At 42.4% G+C, this 21,151-nt stretch overlaps 2 protein-coding genes across 3 annotated transcripts in view; both read left to right on the top strand.

Moving 5' to 3' along the window:
• Positions 1-64: 64 nt before the first annotated feature.
• Positions 65-1,602, top strand: LOC136051658 (cytochrome c oxidase assembly factor 5). The gene is made up of 3 exons (XM_065741199.1): positions 65-226; positions 373-456; positions 904-1,602. Exons 1-3 carry the CDS (start codon positions 125-127, stop codon positions 943-945), a joined length of 228 nt encoding a protein of 75 aa, XP_065597271.1. The 5' UTR covers positions 65-124; the 3' UTR covers positions 946-1,602.
• A 4,524-nt stretch (positions 1,603-6,126) lies between these two features.
• Positions 6,127-21,151, top strand: part of INPP4A (inositol polyphosphate-4-phosphatase type I A) — a 110,054-nt gene continuing 95,029 nt past the window's right edge. For both annotated transcript variants that reach the window (XM_065741181.1, XM_065741184.1), the window contains exon 1: positions 6,127-6,176. The gene's annotated coding sequence lies outside the window, so the exon portion shown is untranslated. The remainder of the gene's footprint in view (positions 6,177-21,151) is intronic.

Genomic DNA, 21,151 nt, shown 5'->3' on the forward strand with positions numbered 1-21,151 from the left:
TCCGCCCCGAGACCAGAGCCCGTTCCGCTTCCGGTGACGTCACGCCGCGCCGGAAGTGCGCGCACGCGCCAAGATGGCGGCAGGCGCGGCTAAAGGGGAGTGGCGGTAGAGGCGTCCCGCCGTCATGCCCAAGTACTACGAGGAGAAGGAGGAGGATGGGCAGGCCTGTGGCGGGGTGCGGGAGGACCTGCGGCAGTGCCTGCTGGAGAGCCCTTGCGTCCTGCAGGTTAGCGCCCGCCTGGCCCCGCGATCCTGCTGCCAGCGGAGCCCTCCCTCCCCGAGTTTGCCCACATTGCGGTATCCCGGTGGCTCTCTGAGCTGCGGGCGTTCCCTGAGGGACTTATTTTAATCCTTTTGTTTCTCATCTGATAGGAAAACAAAAGCCCCAAGCAGTGCTTGAGAGAGGGGCACTGCAAAGGTTTGCAGCTCACGTTTTTTGCGTGCAAAAGATCGATGGTGAGTGGCCGTGTGTGGGTTGGGTTCCTCTGTTCGTGGGCCTTCTCTGTTTTCCGAGGGAAAACTCTTTAGTTCAGTAAGTGGGGCATTTGTGGCCCTTGGGTTTCACTTGGAATACTGTGAAAATTTGTGGAGTGTAAGATGGAATCGATGCTTATTGAAACTGAATTCAGCCTAGAACTCAACTGCCAGGATAAGTGAGGTGGATGCTCTCAGGGTTGCTTTTAATCAAGCCTCAGTTTAAATACCATTTATAGGTGCTATAGCTATTAGTGAAGGTACTGACTTAAGCTGAGTTCTGTCTGTAAGGTTATAAAACGTACAGTGAGTTCAGCTTCATTCTCAACTTGATTCTGAACTTACAAAGCATCAAAGTAGTGTAAGTGCTCTGAAGTATTTCTCCTGCAAAATAAACTCTGGTCTTAGTAGCTTGCCTTCAATTTTCAGTTGGATACCAGGTCAAGATTCAGAGGAAGGAAGGGATACTGAAGTCCTTGGAAGAGACCCTGTCCTGGGAAATTCATCAGCACTTGAACTGGAGCAGAGACTAAAGTAAGAAGATTGTATCTGCCTCATCATTCTGTGCAGTACTTTCATGGAAGGTATCAACTTCTGGAAATTCTGACAGATATCTGGATGCGCATTTACATGTTAAAAAGAATGGAAGTAGAAAGCTGTAAGTTCTGGCCAGAATGGGTACCTGCCTTTTGCTTGTACTAAAATACACAGGATCCAGAAGAAGCTGCAGAAGTTCTCACTGTGTTTTGAAGTGAAGTTGTCTTCTGTAGTGACACTAATTCTGATAATGTTTTACAACTACAAGTAATAGGAAATTATGGAATTTGACTTGAGTGGTGTGCCAGGGGATACCTCGGGGTAGAGCTGCCTCTAGTGAAGCTGAGTTGAACCAAGGTGATGTGTGTAAGTAGCTTCCTTCCCAGTCAGTGTATTGCCCGATATCCCTGCACTAACAGGTAGAAGGGGTGCTGTCTTTACAGTGTCACACACACAAGGATGATATCTGTTTCCTCATGACACAAATTCCTTTTAATGTAACTTTTCATGCTTATTAGCATGATCTAGTTTCATTGGACAACTGGATTAAAATTTGATTTCTCTATATTAAAGGATGTTTGATCAGCCTTATGGTAATCTTGTCTTCTCATTGAATTAACACAAGTACAGGAGGATGATAAGTGTTCTTTTTGATGACTTGAGAGCTGTATGCCAGGATGTGGCTGACTGGGTTTGGGTTTTTGGGGAGCAGGTTCCTGACAAGCCAGCAGGTAAGGAGACCATGGCTGCTCTCACTGTATTCCAGAAATATTTAGAACATTTATAAGTTCTTCTGAGATGACTCTGGACCATCTTTATGCATTACTTTTCAGTCAAGTACATAATATTTGTCCAAGCACAAGTACAGACTGCAGAGGGTGATTTGGACTTGATTGCTTGTTGCAAGTTGTATTCCACAAATTGTGAGCACTTTTCTTGCTTTCACTTTTCTCTGAATTCTTTGGTTCCCATTTGTTGGGTGTAAAATGTTCGGTTAAATTGCAGCAGGTTTCTGTTTTCACTTTTAAAAATTTGCTTTTCCTTTTAGATCCCTTTTTCTTGTGTTTAAGTCAAATCTTAAATAATTTCGTAATTTGTGAAATGGCAGAAGTGAGAAAGCAAACAGATTTATAGAGGAAGATATTATTTGCTCTTCTTTGATTGAGGATGACTGTGGCAGATCTGTCTGCAGACAAAGAGTGTTCTTTGAGACAACGAAGGTAGCACATCAATTAGTCTTTTGCCCCACCTTGGTGAGGAAGCAGGATTTATGAGGGTATCAGACAATAAATAGCACTAAAAACGTGATAGTAGTCAATATTTTTTCCTTCTATTTGAGGACTTGCTTCTGAAGAAGTTGTCTTTTCTTCCCTCAGTGTGTTTGCCTCTTTCTCTGCCTCTTAAAGCCTTAAAGAAATGATGATGTAATTTGTATGTGTGGAAGCTCAAATAATTTCAGACTCGCTGGTTAGAAGCAAGATTAGGAAATAGTGGGAATGGAAAGAGCCATAGCAACTTCTTTTTGTGGCTAAAACGTACAGCCACAGAGCTGGCTTACATTTAGTCTGAACAGATGGATGCAGTGATTATTTTCTGTGACATCAATGACTTCAGTGAATGATCACACTGATGTAATTCTGTCTTTCTTAAGCAGCAGCTCTGCGATGAGTCAATGTATGTTTACATTCCTTCATATGTAGGATTTGTGTATTTTTGCAGTCAACACTGATTTCATGTTTTTATTTCCTGCGTATCACATAGAATGCTGATTTGCTTGTGGAAGTACTGCAAATGTTCTTTGTTTTCTGCAGTCTATTTGTCTTTTTTTCTTTATATTTACTCTAAGTTGATAAATTGCTGATGTCTCTAACAGTCTCCTGAACTTAGCCATCTAATTTCAAAGTGTTACAAGTGTCCTCTAGACTTCTTTTTAAAGAATAAAAATAAATTAGCAGGTACCTAAATGTCACTTACAGGGATGCTGCAGAAGCTCCTCTTGGGAACGAGCAGGCAGGAGAGCACAGACAGGTGACCAGTTAAACTTATTATTTTGTTGTTGGCTTGAGCCAGTGGAGATTGAGTGGTAAAGTAAAGCTAGTGTTCGGTACTGAATGCTTTGGGATTTCTTAAGTAACTTAATATGAGATTTATATTGCTTTATCTGACAGGAAGCTTTGAAACTAAGAAATCCTGATGCTTCACTAGGCTATCTAGACTGATATAAAAATACACATGTATCTGAATACTGACTTGCTCAAGAGACTGATCGTTCAGTTCCAGTACTGTGCAATATAACATTCTGTCCAAAAATGACTAATTATATAATTGCCTTGGGAGTATGAGCAGTGTCCTACTTGAGAGCTGGTTCCTGTGTGATTTATGAAGATCGTGTCATTTTGATAGAAAACCCCAAGTACTACTTATGATTCCAACTTTTTTTCCTGTTGCACAAAAATGTTTTCCTTTGAGTAATCTGATGCTAAGTCTTTTGTGTTGTGCTATTCCACTGCTTTTTATTTAAAAATATGGATTGCCAATCTGTGGTAGATTTTTCAACATTGAACACATAATGTTTTTGAACCTGTAACCAAAAAGTCAAAGTGCTACCCAAAAGCTCTAGGTGGCTTTATAATTCTTTTAAATGCAGTCCTAGTGATTTCTATTGAGGAAGTACAAAAGAACTTTCCATTGCTGCTCTCACTTCTTCCTTTGTTTTCAGGTGGTGGCAGAGCCCAAGGGTGCTGGATGCTTCCAAGTTTCACACTACACTGTCTCAGGCAGTGTTAGGACATGCCTGTGTTGTTACTAGGTATAATTTCATCACTTAGTTTGTTCTCTTGATGGTCCAGTCCTGCTAACACTTCTGTATTTGCATAGCTGTGATCACTAATTGCAGAATCATAGAACCGTTAAGATTGGAAAAAAACACTAAGATCATCTAGTCCAACCCACCCCCACCATGCCCACTGACCACGTCCCTCAGTGCCACATCCACACGGTTCTTGAGCACCTCCAGGGATGGTGACTCCAACTCCCTGGGCAGCCTGCGCCACTGTCTCATTGCTCTTTCTGAGTAGAAATGTTTCCTAACACTCAATCTGACCCTGCCCTGCTTCAGTTGAGGTCATTCTCTCTCATATGAGAGATGAGCATGCTGCTTAAGCAGAATCTGTTTAATGAAGGCCCGTGTGTATGTTCTGACAAGTGAGAGAAGGGGACTGCTGTTCAAGAAGGATGCACTGAATAATGTTTATTGTTACCTGTCTTAAGGAGAAAGATGAGGGTTCTTAATAATCACTTCTGAATGTTTTTCTGCATCTCGAGTGCATGTATTTGTGTTACAAAGACCTTCACTATTCACTGGCTGACTGAAGAAACAAGCTGTGTATGCTCTCTTTGCTTCTAAGTTTCTGGGAGTAGCAGGTTGAGTGAGGAGTTTTTTCAGACAGTCTGTGGTGGGAATTTGAGTTGTTTTGCTAGGGAAGGTTTTGTAGTCTTTTGTGTGAATATGTCATTGAGGTCTGATATTTGGTGGATCATGCTTGTCTCAGGCTTGTGGTTCTCCATCAGCCATACCTCTGTAATGGCTATAGCAGCATGGTTTCTGGAAATCTGAATGGAAGGAAATCTCTCCCAGGCTATCGGGTTGTTGGTGGAAAGAGGAGGATATATAGAGTTTGCTGGTGGGATTATCAGTTGCCTGACGTTTTTTGCTCAGCACAAACCCAGAGACTACATGAGGCTCATTTTCAGCAGAGTTGGAATATCCAGTGAAGTGCTGTTTCTTCTTATCAGTGATGGTAGGAGAGTTTAATAACCTTCATCCAAGTCAACCCTCCTGCCTAGTTGGAATTATTATGCTAAGGAGGGACACCTTTCTGTTAGGAAAGAGTATGCTTGTGACTGTAATTTAATTTCAGCTTCCACTTACAGGAAAAGTTGGGGGCTGGCTCTGCGGAAGTGGTCAATAGCTGCTTATATTTGCTTTCTGGGAATGTGCTTAAAACTAAAAGCACAGTAACTCAGGTCTGTTTAGCCTTGGGGAAAAGACTGAATAGGGATCTGATTGATTTTTGTTTTATAAAGATGTAAAGGGAGGTAGGAGGCAAATGGATGAGGTAAGGCTCTTCTCAGAGGTGTGTAGCAGTAGGACAAGGAGTAATGGCCTAAAACTTGAACACAGAAATTCTGTACTAACTTGTGGAAGAACTTCTTCATGGTAAGAGTGATAGAGCACTGGAATAGGCTGCCCAGGGGGGTTGTGGAGCCTCCTGTGAAGGTATTCAATACCTGTTTTGATGCCTACCTGTGTGATCTACTAAAAGGAACCTGCTTTGGTGAGGAAGTTGGTCTCAATGATCTCTTGAGGTCCCTCCCAACCCTTGCAATTCTGTGATTCTGTAAATAAAATAACATTTTTTGGAGGAAATATGTAGATCTACTTCCCAAAACCTTGTGTTACACGTCTACTTGTCTCACAAATTTATAATGTTTTCTTAAGCAGCAGATAAGCTCCTGATACTGGGTTTTTGGGTGACCCATATGTAGGTAAAATCCTTTCTTTGGTCACAATTGGTTTTGCTTCTTAGGCCTGTCAGTGTTAAGCGGGGTCCTTGCATTCAGTTCCTTTTATGACCCTGGTGCCTTTTTCAGAGTCATAGTTTTTCAGTCTGCTGCTTGAGCGGTGTTCCAAATACAGCTTTTTCTTCTATTTCTCGATGTGTAACCTGGGGCTTAGCTTCAAACAAACAAAATCAGCTGCTGTAGGTCCCGTATGTGACGGCCCAGCCCTTTTGTTCACAATATTGCTGCCCTGTGCGTGTGACCGTTTCCAGCACCAGGCAGCTGTAAGCAGCAGATTGCCCCTCGCGTCCCAAAGCGCTGCTGGTGTGAGGCAGCTCGGGGCTGGCAGCATCCCTCCCGCGCTGCGCACAGCGCAGCGTGCCCGCCCGCTTTATTTATTCATCTGCTTGCGTGCTCGCTCGAAGATGACGAAGGAGGAGCGAGCGGGTGGGCGGGCAGAAAGCGCACAGCCCCGGCCGCCTCTCGCCTTCCCTCAGCGCGGAGCTGGGGACCGCAGGGGGCCGGGCCGGCCCGAGGGGTGGAGCGTGGCGGCCGCTCCCGGCGCCGTCACGGGCGGGAGCGGCGTGCGGAGGGCCGCGGGGGTGAGTGCGGGGCGCCGGGCACTGAGGGGCGGCAGGGAGAGGGGCCGCGCCCTCGTTGGGGGCGGGGGCTCGGCCTTTCCCGTGGCTTTGGCGTGTCCCCGTGCTGCGGGCCCGTGCCGTGTGCGCGTCGTGCAGCAGCGCGGGGGAAGCTGTGCCTGGGTTGCGCTTTGAGCGGCAGAAGCGGTGGCTCCGGTGTGCGTGTTCGGGTGCCCTCAGACTGCAGAGCGACGGAGATGAGCTTGCACAACCCTGTCGCCCTGGCAACAAGATCATCCGTTTCCCCTTGAGAAACGACGGTGTGCTAATGCCTCGGAAGGGCTCGGTTTAAAAACTTCCCGAGGTTGGTTTTCTTTTTTGTCTTTTCTGCGTCCGAAGGTTTGATTCGGTGAGCTGCGTCCGGGAACTGGGAGGGTTTGGGATTCGTTCCCTCGTCTGTCGGACTCTTGATGCAGGTGGGGACATGCACACGTCGTTGTGGTGCCAGTTTGCAATCCGGTATTCTTAAGTTTGTAAGTCTGGCATTTCCCATTCACTGCCAAGTTTGGGACCTCAGCGATCAAACCTTGCGAAAACTTCACTGCTTCTGTCCTGCTTGCCGTTGGTTGCGGCAGAAGGCATTGGCTCTCTTTTAAATGGTCCTTGAGCTTTGGGTAGAGTAAGGAGCCTGCTCTGCTGAGGGCGTGGGATTTTTGGTCATAAGGTCTCAGGTGTACTGAAGGTTGGACGTCATCCACCATCTCCTAAACTCATTCAAGACTGGTGTGGCAGTGCAGGTGCTGTTCTAACGGGAAGAACTTCTCCCTTCTGAAGTGAAGTCACTGTTAAGGTGAATTCTGGCTTCTGGCACATGCTTTGTTGAAGGGAATTTTATTTATTTAACTGCTAGTACCTAAATGTGAAGTTAGAATGTAAGAATGCCTCTTGGTCTGACTTTATAGATTACTTCATTGGAAATCCTTCCCCATTACTTTCTTGGGTGCTGCTTGGAGATGAGTCGCTACCTGCAGAGAGGCAGCAGAACAAGTGCTGTAGGCAGTATGTCTCAGAGCTCTGCTCTTTGCTTCTCCCTATTGCTTCCCTTCCTGTTTCTTTTCTGACAAACTGAATTTCCTCCCTATTGTTGATTATCTACCAAAATCTTAAACAGACATCCTTTAGAGAAATGTTGCTGGAAAACGCTGTTGCCCTTGGAAGAAGGAAGGTTTGGATTGTGTGAATGTCATCTACATTGGTCAGGTAGATAGGCATAACCTCGGATGTGTTAGTTGTACACATTGCTGTTTAAGCAAATATGATAAGCTCTTTACCAGATTCTCCTAGCCTTCAGAAACAGGAGAAGTTTCACTTCCTCTTCCACTTCGTTGCCACTTGTTGCTTTCCTTCCTTCACTTCCAGTGATCTCTGGCTGTTCTGCTTGCTGCAAGGAAATTGTCATCACAGATTGGAAGCAGGCTTTGCTGCCAGGGCTAACCTGGACAGCTGCTGAGGCAAAGCTGGTTGAGAAGGAAGTGTGGGCTGGATGAAACGAGGGGAAAAAAAAAAAAGCACATTTGTAAATTGAAGAAGTAGATGAGTGGAGGGTGTGTGCCTTGGCTGCACAGAGAGGTGGTGGAGTTGTAACTGATTTTGGTGGTTTGTGGCAAAGGAGGTATGCTTGATATCACAGAATGCAAACTCCCAGTCCTGTACCTAGTGGCTGCTGCTGCTTTCCTGATTTCAGAAGATGGGGTTAGCTCCGATGCATCAACCAGCACAGGTGGGTGCTGTGCTTTTGCTTCTGCCAGGCCACTGAGTCTGCTGCTTCTCTCTCACAAAGGAAAGGGAGGTGCCGGCTTTGCTGACATTTGTTAGCACTTCTTGAAAACACTTGTACAAGCTGCAGTGAAGTACGTTCACTCAGGAAGAAGGCTGTTCCTGATTGTACTTCCACCAAGCGTGAATTTCTTGGATTTATGATATTTTTTCCTAATATGCAGTAAATAATAAGTGTGGAAATTGAAGGCCATACCTTGGTACTAAACTAAAACCATATTGGTGGAATATGAGAAAGAAACATTGTTTTCCCTCTGTCTTCAGGCAAGCAGAGGTCTTGATCTTAGGTGAAGGAGATTTTCTGTGTGCCTTATGATACATGACAAAGGATTTCTGTGCAGATGAGGTTTGCGAACATGTGTCTTTACTCAATGAAAGCGAGCTTATTCAGACTTTGTATGTGATCAACAGAATACGCTGAGAAGAAAGACTTTGGCATTCTTGAGTTGTTGTGTGTGGATCCAGCCCACCCATGAAAATATGAGCTCTTCCATGGTGTACTGCTCTGGCAGGCCTGCATCGTGTTTGTGGCCTGCTGCTCTATTGTACTGACAGAGGAGACTGTTGTGTGTGAGCTGATGTTCCCTAAATGCAGCTCTGTTCTTCCTGTTTGTTGCAAGCAGAGCAGATTTTGCAGAGGGGATAAATGAGTGCAGAAAAGAAAAGACAGAGGGGAGAAGTAAAGGAGAAAGCATAGTGAGTGTTAGTGTAAATGTTCAGGCATTGCACACCTTTGGAAACAGTACTCTTCACCTCGTTTCTGTAGGCTCTTCGTAAGCAAGGTATGTTAACTGCAGTCTAGTAGGCTGCATAGATTTCCATTAAAAAAAACCAACTGTGCTGATGAATGCATCAGGAAAGACACAGCCTTCTGTTTTAACAGGACAGAAAGGTCCATGCCAACTGTATGCTTGAGTAGCTACCTTCCCATGTCACTGAGCTCTCAGTAGCTTGCTTCCAGGTGCAGAAGCAAGTATAAGCAGATTCAGTGTGCTTATAAAGAATGGGATGCTTGGAAGCAGTAGAACAAGTCTCTAGGGGAATTGTGATCAGCAGTGGGGTTATGGGAGGGACCAGGTCTGCTGAGAATTCTTTCTTCCCCTCATTCTCTGTCGTTAAATTTGTTGTGCTGAGGAAAGCACAGTCCTTGCTTAATGCTAGCACTGTGCGTTGTATCTTCCTCTGATTCTGGTTTGTGTTCATTTCAAGAATTAAACCTTTGCAGTCCATAGAAGATTTTTTCCGAGGGCTGTCCACCCTTTGAGATTTAGAATAAAGACTTCAGAGTAAAAAAAAAAAAAAAAAACAGAACTTTATGGTCGGTGTCTCAGAAATGCTTGTTTGGAGTCCTCTCTGTTCTTTTTCCTGTTCTTTTTCTACCTTTCACTGTGATAACCAGTGGTAAGGGAATAGTTTTCCTTAGTTTGCTAAGCCTCTAATTTCCCATAGTTTTCTTCAAAATACAGCTTGTGGTGTTGGTGACTTTTGTTTCAGTGTTGTTCACAATGAAGTAGTTATTGGTAGGCTCATAGAGTACTTTTTTTTCCCCCTTACCTTCCTGGTGGATTTCTCTGTGCAATTTACTGCATTTTTCCTGTCAGTTACAGTTCTTCTGATCCTGTAGCTACTTTCTACATTTGCTAGGCTGGAAATTACTGTCTCCCACAGCAGAACAGGTGGACAGACACTTGTGCCTGTGCTTTGACAACTGTAGTGCAAAGTTCAGTGGCTTAATTTAAACCACTGGTTTGACATTTCTGAAGAGTGCTCGCTTGATCTGGTCCATTGACTTTGCTTGGGGGGCAGTTTAACAGCAGCGTGGTAATATCTTCAGTCACCAGAAGGGCTTGCCAAGCTCTTTGTGCTATTTTTCTGATACTTTCTTATGACAAAGTGATAAATATTAGTGCAGTGTTAACTCTTGATAGCATTTCTGAGAATATATAGCACTTCCTTCAAGTGCTGAGGGCTTGTGAACTTGTTCTGCCGCTTGGTCACATACTTCTAGAATCACTGGTGAACTTGGTCCTTGAGATTTTCTGATGAACATTAGAAAAGAGCTCTACTTAAGCTCCCAAAGTGTGTCTGGACTGTGCCATTTCTGGGTTTGAGTGAGGTTCTATGGGGAGAAGTGCAAAGGACTGAACGAAGAGGACAGCAAGCTTAACTTCTGGTTGAGACCTGCATCCCTCCAGAGGCTGGGGACGCAGCTCTCCACAGGTCCTGTTTGGGACGAGGCAACTCTTTAAACGTTTTCCTTTTTGCCACTTATCAATTCTTTGATCAATGATTTTTTGGGTGCCTGATTAAAGAACTTTTTTTTTCTTCCAGTTTTATGGAATTGGTTAAGTCTTCCCAGCTATTCCTCCATATATTCTATGAAAGACTATTTATTTCCAAAGCTGAAGCCTGTATTCCTCATGCTGGACACCCCAGGCTAGTTGGTATTTTATTCTTTCTGCCAACCTTCCCATGAAGTCTGTGTCCAATATCTCTCCCACTCTTCTAGCTGTCTTTTCTTTTTCATGTGAGCTTAGGCAGAACTCTTCAGTTCCCTTCCTTATGCTTCTCATCCCATCTCTTCATTCTGTCTCAACCTATCAGTTCCCAACACCTTACTGCAACAATTCCTCTCAGCTGAGGGATTTCTTGCTTTATTTCTATCCCCAGACCTCAGTCCTTTTTTTCTGCCACCTTTATGTTTTTAAGCCAGCTTTGCCAGTATTGCTCTTCTTCCCTTGCTCCTTGGTCTGGCTGTGTTTTCCTTTGCTTTTGGATTTGATGTTTATCTCTTTTCTCCTTAGGCATGTATCTAGAAATACAGGCTCTACTGGCAGCATCCAATGTTCCAAACTGGTGTGGCATGATTATTAAAGGGAAAAGTTTTCTCAATCTGTTGGGCTTGAGCCTGTAGGAATGTGGATATTCACTTTGGTCAGCTGTGGAAATTGAGTGCTTTTCTTTTCTTTTCTTTATTTTTTTTTTTTGGAGTCTTTGAAGATTTCAGTTGTAAATCTCTACTGTTGTCTGTTTACTCTTACGTTTTAAAGCGTTAGGATAGGAAGAAAAGATTGCCAGCTTTATTTTTTTTAATTTACGCAAAACACATTTTTCTGTTAGCCCTTATTCTTGGCAGCAGCTGAACCATTTTAGCTGAAATTAATGAGTGCTTCTTACAGATCCACCTGGGGCAAACAGTCGTTGTGGAAGAAGTTCTGAGCACATGTTTTGGGGAAATGCAAACAACTGAAAAAAGTAATTTTGTGGGAAGTGGTGTGGAGCAGCCATAGTTGCATAGTCATCCCATCACTCACACCTTCCAATTGCTCCTCTCCTCCTGAGGTGAGATTAAAAAGTGCTTTACAAACCAGGAACCTGTGTATCTCAGCTGTTGTGCAGTGACAGAACAGCATAATGTTGACATGCAATGGCACATAAGAGGTTTTTAAACAGATGTTGGCATAGTGATAGCATCTGAATGACTTGTCCCTAAGGAAATATGGAAAATTCTATGTAGCAAGGAACCATTTTCAATGTAAACAAAAACTTCCCTGCTCTTGCACTTCTGGTAAGCATGGTGGAAATGTTGAAGGGCATCTTTGCTTTGACATATACCGAAACTACTCCCCTGGTTTCTCCCCCTTGACAGTGAAGTTTCCACAAGCATTTCTTGAGCACTAACTCAGAATGTATGGCCACTTTCATCTAACTTGAGAAAACTTGAAGGAATATTTGAGAAAACTGAATATGCTCTGGTGGAATCCTTTCTACAGAATGTTTCTCTTGGCAAGAACAGATTATATGTGTATGTATGTATTTTTTCCTGTTGGTTTGACCCAGTCTGTATTTTAGCAAAATGCTCACTTTTCAAGAAGTGTCCATGAAATTTCTGGTAGCTGATGGCTATGGTAGCAGTGTCCAAGACAAAGACTTCCACCATGAGGTCTGGGTTTACTGCTTCCCTTGGGCTAGATGTGGATACGGAACAAGCCATGCTAATCCTGCAGCAGGTTCTCATGTAGCGTTCTATCTTTGTTCGCAACTTCTGCATCATGATGTCTGAAGTGTTCTGTATTTTATATATTAGTGGTAGATTACAGCTCTGTGTTCCCATGAGGCTTCCTGGCTGAGAGCAAGTAATCTTTTATGACCAGAAGATTATGTACTCTTTATAGAAGATTATATAAAAAGACCACACAACAAAACGCAGCCTATCAAGAAATGCTCATTAAAGCTCAAATCTGCAACAAGTCTTTTGGATGTGCCTCTATTGAGCTTTGAGAACATTTCAGATGAAATATCTAATTATATTGAATGAATGCACCTACGTGAACGTTGAGCAGCTCTGTTGTGTAGTGTAAGCAGACCTGTTACAGTGGAGAGATGTATGCCTAGGTGCTGTCAGAAATGGGGAACTTCAGCACCCTGCAGCCTCAAATGTGGAATGAGCAGTTGTATTGAGATCTGTTAGGTAAAGTGAGCATGCTGCTAAAAAGGAGTTTTTAGGATGCAATTAACGCCATTGGAAGTTATCAAATGCTGTTACTTCTCAGCAGCATAATGCTACCCTAGGATGGAGGTGGAATGGAGGCTTCTGCTCTACTGCAGGAGCAGCTGAGCAGTTAGAATTGCTGCTGGGTACAGGAAGCCATATAGAGCTGCCCTAGAAACACTACACTTCAGTCCTAGCGGGAAGGAGGCACATAGGGGGTAATTAGTGGGGAATGAATTGCAATGCCTTGGCTTTGGCTCAGTGCTTTTTATAACGAGCTTTTCCTTTGCAGGAAGAGCAGCAAAAACTTCCAGTGCTTTGTTGTTAGGTAAATGCCTTGTCTTACACTCATGTTGCAGAGGCTACAAACTTGGCATAGGAATATGCCAGTTTCTGTTTCCTCTCTGTTGCTCTAAGGGGACATTAGTACAATTTCCCCCTGATACCTATTGTGTCACAGTTGATACTTGCTAAAATTCAGTAATTAACGTGCTAGTTCTTACTCATGGAACAGCAGAGAAGTGTACTGTGAGCTCACTTTGAACATGTCCTGGGAACTTCAATACTCAAAGGAAATGTTTGCTCCTGGGATATCTGCTGTTGTATGAAGGAGGCAGGAAAACAGTCAGTTCCACTGGAAGTGTACACAAGCAGGATTGTTTGGCCCAGGAGTTAGCATTAGAAAAGTCATCACTGGATAACTGTCTTTGATACCGTGTCTGACAAGGTAACAAGCAGCTGGAGAGAGAAATGGTGCTAGTCTTCCTGAAGAATACTCCTGATGGTTTTCAGACTGAGCTTGAAAACTGATTTTACTTTAAGAGCACCTTTTCTTCCCTTCCATTTCTTATTTTTCACTCGGAACGTTTGCATTGAAGACAGGCACTTGCTGAGCTTTCAGGAGGAGGCTGGCAGGAGCAGGGAGAAGAAAACAGTTCCTTCAAACCAGTTGTGACAATCCAGCAATAGATTCCTCTAGTAGAAACCAGTCGTGTCCCAAGTAAAATAGGATCATGATTAATTCTCTCCTGATGAAAGGAGTTGTGAGGCCTAATTTTTACTTGCAGTGGTTGAAAGAGCTTCAGGGAATGTATGTGGCAATAGTATTTTCATTTGGAAATCGTATGAAACACTCATATGAGAGACTGAATATTGTGAGAGTTGTGTAAGACAGTCAGTAGGACTGGTGGTTCCTGATGAAATAGTCGTTGGACGTTCTGTTCCTGGTTTTCTGTGAGGCCTTTCACAATGGTTGTGAGGATGAGCAAAACCTGTTTGTTTGGGCTTCTAAATACATCTGAACTTATGTATTCATGTGGACATTGTCTTAGAGACTTACAATGCACAATTATGCACAGGATGCCCTCATTATCTTTATCTACTGTATTTACCTGGAACCTTTAGAAAGTGAAGAATTAGTACGATACAAAGCTGCCCAGTTTGTGGTATGTCTGCTGCAGAGCAATAGGAAGGACCTGGATAGTCTTAAAACTGAAGGTTTTGAGCCAGGTACTTTATGAGAAACGTTTTATGTAGGGCTTCTCCCACAGCTAGCAAGGTGACCCTTCCTCCTGTCGTGATAAAGATGTTCCCAAAGGGTTGCCAAAGTTGTGATAGCACAGTGTACCCTGATGAGCTACATCTGGGCTCTGCTACTGAGATTTGTTAATCAGTGCTTGCAGACAGTTGGTCTGGCTTAAACTGTGGCTAAGGGCCTGGGAGGTAAGAGGTAGTAAAAACCCACACGTACGTTTGCCTTATTTTACTTTATTGCTTACTGACTAAACTGGGGAGCCCATGAGGTCATGTGCCTCCAGGAAAGGTAACGTTATGTGGCCTGGATGGAGCAGAGTTCTCAGTTCACCTATGAAATGTTGAGAACAAGGGAATAAGAAAGAAAATAAATTCTGTTCTCTTCAAGTAGAAGGAAATGTGTTGTGTTTTATATATATAAATTTTAATGACCTCTTTTTCTGAATATGGAGCAGCTGTGGTTACAGATCAGGAGTGGACTAGAACTGAGACCATCTGAAGCAGTAGAAATGTGAAGATGGAAAGAGATAAATGTGAAGGTGGAAAGAGATAAATCTGAACAGAAAGCAAAAGTTGCAGAGAGACGTGGCCTGTCTGGGAAGGTTTGACAGGATTAGGAAAAGGAAAGCCTGTATGTATGAGTTCTAGGAAAGCAGACTTTAAAATACCTTGGAATTAATTTGTGGGGAAGTCAGGAAAAATGTTATTAGTCTGTCATTATTTTGTGACATAGTTTATGGGAAGAGGATAATGAAAGGTTCTCTAGAATAATAATCAAAGATCACATGTAATTTGCACAATTGCAAGAAACAAGACTTGAAAAAGAAGAAAAAAGGGAAAAAAAGTACACAGAAGTGGATCTGTGAACTCCAAGAGAACTGTGGTTGAAGTAGCAGTTGGAGAGCATGCAGAAGTCTAAAAACTGGGAGATTTTTATTTGTCAAAAAGAAAATGAAAGGAGAAGCAGCCTTACATGCAGTAAAGTTTTTAAATACTAAAACAGTGCTTGAGATCTTCAGCGCACTGGATTAGAAGGTCTATTACAGAGGCAGTGTAGGCTTTTTAAGTGATGAGAATTTGTTGTACTTTCAGCATCTCCCTCCTAAAATGCAACAGGAAAAAAAGGAAGTCCCAAAGCAAAACATGAGGTTACCACACTGGTCCTTTCTGTCAGGTTGCTCCAAGTACCACAGCATATTGGATATAAAGGGGTTTTGTTTCCTACTGAATCAAAAGTGTTTTGTACTTGCCTGAGGTTATTGTATGCAGACAGGAATGGTTTGATATAATGGTGCAGGATATGTTTGTGCTTTCCTCTTGTGGTACGTGCGGTTGGATGTGATCTGAGTGTAAGCCTGATTTTCTCCTAAATGGCACATTGCACAGGACTGGGAGCAGGTGCTCTGAACAAGGTAACAGGGAGGTGCTTGAGGAGTTCTGGATTGAAGGGAGTCAAGGCATTGTTTTTATTTTGTGGTCAAGAAAGTTCATTTTGTTGTTATTGTCTACGTGGCTTGGGGCATTCATTGGAATATTCTCATCGTTTGGTGAAGATTCTGAGAGAGACTACACCTGTGCGTTTGTATATAGCACAGGGAGGCACGGAGCTGTATCCCCATGAAGATGACTTCTACTGAGTGGTACTGTATGATGAAAACAGCATGCAGTGCACTGGGAGGTGATGCTGTCATTCGTTTGCACAGTCTCAGGCAGACTGGCCTATTTTTCCTTTGGAAAGGGGATCTGCTAACTGTTACAAACACTCCTGGTAAGGCACAGCTCTACACATTAGCAGCAGTCCCTACCTGTTGGAGATGGAGGTTTTCTTTTCCATCTGTTTGAATCTGAAGTCTGTTGCTGATGGCAGCTCAGCCGGCAGGCTTGAGCTGAATTTCCATATTCATTTCTCTAGACGTTGGCTTTCAGACAGAAGTGGAGACAAGATCTCTAGTAAGGAGTCACAGAAAATCTGCTGCTGTCTGCACTGTTGCTTTGCTGATACCACAGCTTTTAATATAGCACTGTTAATTAACTTTGTACCCTACTTTCATTTCTTGGTGCCAAAGAAGTGCTTGAAGCAATGCGGCTCTGCTCCTGCTGTTGGACTACGGAATTCAGTCACAGCTGAAGTGCAGGAGGATTTGTGCAGGGGAGGGGTTGTGGTGACATTGTTACAGGTTGGAAACACACACAGTTATCATTTGAAGGTGTGATGTATCAAAATCTATTGTCTGTATTTTTAATGTAATTCTTGTTTTTAAAATTTTGGAGATAGAAAATGTGCTTGCAGCATGTGAGACAATACTGCACAAAGTTCCTACTTAATGCCAGAGCTTTGGCCGCTGTTGAACAGGGTATTTGCTTAATCGTGCTCTGTTGGATCTTACCTTCTGCTTTTTCCACCCCTCTTTTTCACCCATGGTTGGCTGAATATATGTTTGTTGGATGCATCAGCATGAAATTTTACAGATGGCCACCAGCCTTAATACATACGAAGCTGTGATCACAGTTTTCTAAATAGTGCCAGAGATGCTGAATTATGTTTTCAGTATTGCCAAATCGCTTTAGTCGGTCTTGACTGAAAAATGATGGCAGAAATCCCAGATTAGTAATGGTGCTTCAGTGAGTCGTTAGTGGTGGTTGTTGAGATCCAGCTTCATGAAATACTTCTGACACAAAGGGGATGGTGCAGGACAGAGGAGGAACTGCTGTGGCGTAGCTGAGATAAAGATTTCTGCTAAAAATGGCTCTCGTGCCATGCTGAAGTCAAAATGGCCAGCTGGATAAAATAAATAGCAGTGAGGTGCTGGCACAATCTGCCCAGGAAGGCTATCCTATCCCTGGAGGTGCTCAAGGCCGGGTCAGGCCCTGGGCAGCCTGAGCTGGTGGTGAGCAGCACTGCATACAGCAGGGGATGGGACTGGGTGGGCTGTGAGGTCCCTTCCACCCTGGCTGTTTACAGGCTGGCAAGAATTGTCCATCGCAGAAAGATTTTGTGTCAGCATCACAGATGCAAACCAGGTCTCCCTGTCTAGGCTCTACAGTGTTGAGTATCTTTTTTTTTCTTTTTAAGCTTTAAATTTCTGAAGGGTTGTGTTTTGACAGCTCTGAGGAATTAAGTCCTAAACAAGTAGCTTATAAAGTTTGAGCAGCAGCAACATATTTTCCTTCACGGTGCAGATCTTGAACTGGAAGGCCTGCTTTTAATGGAGGAAAAAAAAAAAGACACCTACAGAGAAAAAAGGTCTCTTTCTTTAGATCACCTTGGTTTTATACAAACATTAAAAAGATCATTCATTTTCTAAACTTCTGTCCAAAAACATTTCTTAAATGTACAAGCTTAACTAAGCAAAGTGATTAAACATTTTTCTGGTATTCAGACTAAGAGCTCTGTTTGAAGAACATGAAACTCTTGTCTTCTGCTTGGATTGAATGCTTCTACTTTTAAAGCAGTCTATTTCTGCTTACCAAGAAATAACAAGAAACAGGAAAGAGCAATAGCCTGTATTTAAATCTACTTGAAAACATTTACATGAAGAAAGTGCTGTATTTTTTGCTGGACTTACTTTCAAAATGTGGGAGAAAGGATATAATGTTTTACTTTTAGTGGCATTGATGTACTGCTTATTTTTCTTCTTGTGTTTTGTCAGGGAATTTAGAACACAGTGATCACTTTCATACAAGCAAACATATATTTTCTAGGATTTTCTTTAATGTTTCATCCTTCTGATAGCTAGCAGTCCTGTAGTTAGAAACAAAACTGTGCGTTTGTGTGCCAGAGTTTCAATATCTGTAACTACCATACCATTCGCCTTCCGAATTCTTGTATGTTTCAGATTTTGGAACATAATTTAAGCTGTCATTTTCACAGATATTTTTAGAAATTTCTTGAATACTTGTTTTTTTGGTGCCTGTGGTTTCAGATTTTCTTTAAAGTTAGTGAAAACAAAATATTCAAGAAAAACAGATTCTGGAATTTATATAAAAATACATTTTAGCAACATATGTTTGAACTAGAGATGTTTTCTTGATGAAGGAAAGGCGAACCAGTTCAGACCAAACATGGGCCACCACATTGCTTAGCTGGTCAATTTCCTTTTTGATTTCTTCCAAATGAGTATAGATTCTGGAGAAGAAGGGAATAAATCTATTCTCCTACTCAGTTAATACACACCAGTGTCCACGGCGTGCAATGAAGGTAGCTAAGTAAAGCAAGCACACATTCTGACCTCTGCCTTTGAGACAGTTCTCTATTTTTGTGTGTTTTTATTTTGTCATTCTGTAAAAACTCTGGACTTTTTTTCAGATGCTAAATTTGTTGTAACATTTTTTTTTTTTTTTTTTGCTTCCCTCTTAGCTAATTCTAGACATAATGATGTATACTGCAGTAGGGTTTGTTTGTTTTATGGTGGGTCTTTTTTTATTTTATTTAATTTTTTTTAACTTTCTTTTGCATTCATCCTCCCTCCCTTTTTAAGTAAAGGAAACGAATCCCACAAAACTCATCTGATATTTTTGGGTTCTCATGTCTATTTTTGACTGCTTGCATCGTAGGGGGAAAAATGTGACACAGCTCGTAGCAGGGTGACACATAAGGCTCTGTGCTTTTGGTGACTGGTGAGAGTCTTAGTCTTTTCAGAACATCCCAATGATAAATGTAAGCAGAAGCATTGCAGTAGTTCTTTGAAATTTGGAGTGGTGTCATGGATTGACTGTTACAAGTCATCACCATCTCCTTCACTGCCTGTGTTTTTGTATGAAGCAGCCAGTGACAGGGGGATATGTGTGGGCAGGACCCAGGCTGGCACCTCTGGCAGTGCAGAAGTGGTCTCATCAGCCTTGTAAAGATATGACCATGGCACTGGGCTATGGACTTGCCTTAGTCCTCATCTGAGCCTGTGCTGTAGATGGACTGTGGGCCTCTTGGGCTGTTATTCCAGGTGTTTTTAGTCAGCTTGTTCTCTGTGGCAGTTGAATGGAACTGAATTTGAGGTGTAGGTTTTTAATGTAAATTTGAGTTTACACAGTGGTATGAGTTGTGTAGTACTTGCCGATTATTACAATGCAATCAGTAGTGACCCTGCTTTGGAAAAAGTGTTTTGGTTTCTCCCTTGTATTGTGTATGCAAACCTTAATACAGAGAATTGTCTTACTACATGAAAAATTAACTACGATAAGGGAGATAACTCATGACAGTAAATTACAATCGTTTATTTGCTGAATGAAATTGCAGCTGACCTTGAAATTGGCTTTTAATTTCAGTGACTTGGAAAACAGTTGGTAGCTGCATCATGTACAGCGTGGGAGTTCTCCAAAAAACAATGAGAAAGCCAATGAAAATGTTATGGTTTTTCTTTTTCTTTTGACTTGTTGGCTACTTTTCTCTTATAACTTAACCTAATTATCATGGATTTGCTTTGGAGAGTTTTGGGTACACAGCATTTTTTTGGCTATGGCTACAAAGATGGCAAATAAATGAGACATTGGTAGATGGGATTTTGTTCAGAAATAGTTGTATACACATCTGTAGGTGAGGCACATTTACAAATGTGTGCACTTACATATCCGTGTGAATTATGTATGTGCACAAACTCCTGGATTTGGCTTCATGGCTGAACAGAGTGCATATTTGGGAATGTAAGGACAACAGACCAGAAGCTGTAGGTCAAAGAAGATAGGGTGATGTTATTTTTTTCCTGCTACTTTTTGAAGCTTTTTTTTTTTTTTTTAAAGAAGAATTTCAGGTCTGGTTCTGTTGCTGGAGCATAAGTAGTTCACAGTGTGTGTGTAGAATTAATGATGGAGCACACGGAGGATGAAGACTACACAAAAACATGCTTCACCTTTGCTTACAATGTCTGCCAAGTCTCAAGCTCAGGAGTCTTTCATCTTCGTCCTTCTTGATGTTACAAACTGCTAATGCTACTCACTAAATTGATTAGAACAAACTTTTTACAACCTGGATACTTTCCTCTTTTTCTCTTTTTGGTCTGCTTTGTCTCTTCCTCTGACATCAATGGGTTCTGGATCAAACTTTTATTTTGCAAACACTGGAGATGAAACAGGCATCTTTAAATGTTTGTGATAGGAGGAGATGCTAGCCCTGAAGGAAGAAGTACTGTTATTTACAACAGCCTCATAATTTTGTCTTTGTAGCAATTGTTAGGTGTGTTGCAACTGACTTCCTAGTGTGGTTTGTACTGCTTGTGGTTGTTACAGGCAATTAAACCTGAAGATATGGTGGTCTTCACTCACTGTAGCTTTAGATGAGACAGATGTCAGCTGTTGCAGAAGCCAACTTCTTGCTTTGTTAGACCGCAGTCCTTCAGCCTTGCTTTTCTTCCTCTAAAACCATGCAGTCTGTGAAAATATGTAGAGAACATCTGACCCTTGGAGTTTGGATTTAGGCCTCTGCAGCTCTGAAAGTTACAAAATCATACTGCTTGCATACTTTCATTTTAAGTATAGCAAAGTATTGCATTGCAGGATTTATAATTTACTTGAATTCCTCATCTGGACAGTTTTACTGTGTAATAGCTGTTCTTGCAAAGGTACAGCTTGGTGAAGTAAAACAGGCTAAGGAGGAGCAAAATAATTTGTAGCTTGTCATGTGAGCAGACAGAGAAGAGGTTGTTCATGATTAAAAAAAATGATGTATTTCTCACTTATGACGGACATAAAACTAAAAATCATCCTGGTGAGCCACTGAAAATAATTTTTAACAGTGCTGTTCTTTTTTCCTGGAGAGATGTTTGAAATGGCAAGCAATGAAGTCTAAAGAGTGTAGCTCTTGTGGGTGAGAGCCGGGGTGTCTGCATGCACGTAGCTGCACTGGAGAACATAAAGCCCCTGCTTCAGCATCAGCATCTTCTTTCTACTTACAGACCTTTGGCCTGAGAAACCGTTTATTGAAAGAGAAAATACAAGAGTGGCTGTTAAGCGTAGTAGGTAAGGTTAAGAGGTTTTCAGGTAACTGTTGGAAACAATATGAAACAGCATGTGCTTGTTTGCACAGCACTGCTGTTTGTGCTGAGGATGTCTGGGCCATGACCCTGCAAGGCCTGCGCCCGCTGGGATGGGAGGGAAGGTCTGACTCACACTGTGTTTCCTGCAGATTTTACAGGTGTAACCAGCACCA

The sequence above is a fragment of the Cyrtonyx montezumae genome, unplaced genomic scaffold, assembly GCF_038088225.1.
Source record: "Cyrtonyx montezumae isolate F1298 unplaced genomic scaffold, pur_monq_1.0 scaffold_3, whole genome shotgun sequence".
NCBI classification, from domain to species: Eukaryota; Metazoa; Chordata; class Aves; order Galliformes; family Odontophoridae; genus Cyrtonyx; species Cyrtonyx montezumae.

What these genes read in the sequence shown, in the direction of transcription:
- LOC136051658 (XM_065741199.1), top strand. Translation starts at nt 125, where the DNA reads ATGCCCAAGTACTACGAGGAGAAGGAGGAGGATGGGCAGGCCTGTGGC. An exon ending in AGAGCCCTTGCGTCCTGCAG is followed by an intron (nt 227 to 372) that starts GTTAGCGCCCGC and finishes CTCATCTGATAG; the next exon opens with GAAAACAAAAGCCCCAAGCA. An exon ending in TTGCGTGCAAAAGATCGATG is followed by an intron (nt 457 to 903) that starts GTGAGTGGCCGT and finishes TTCAATTTTCAG; the next exon opens with TTGGATACCAGGTCAAGATT.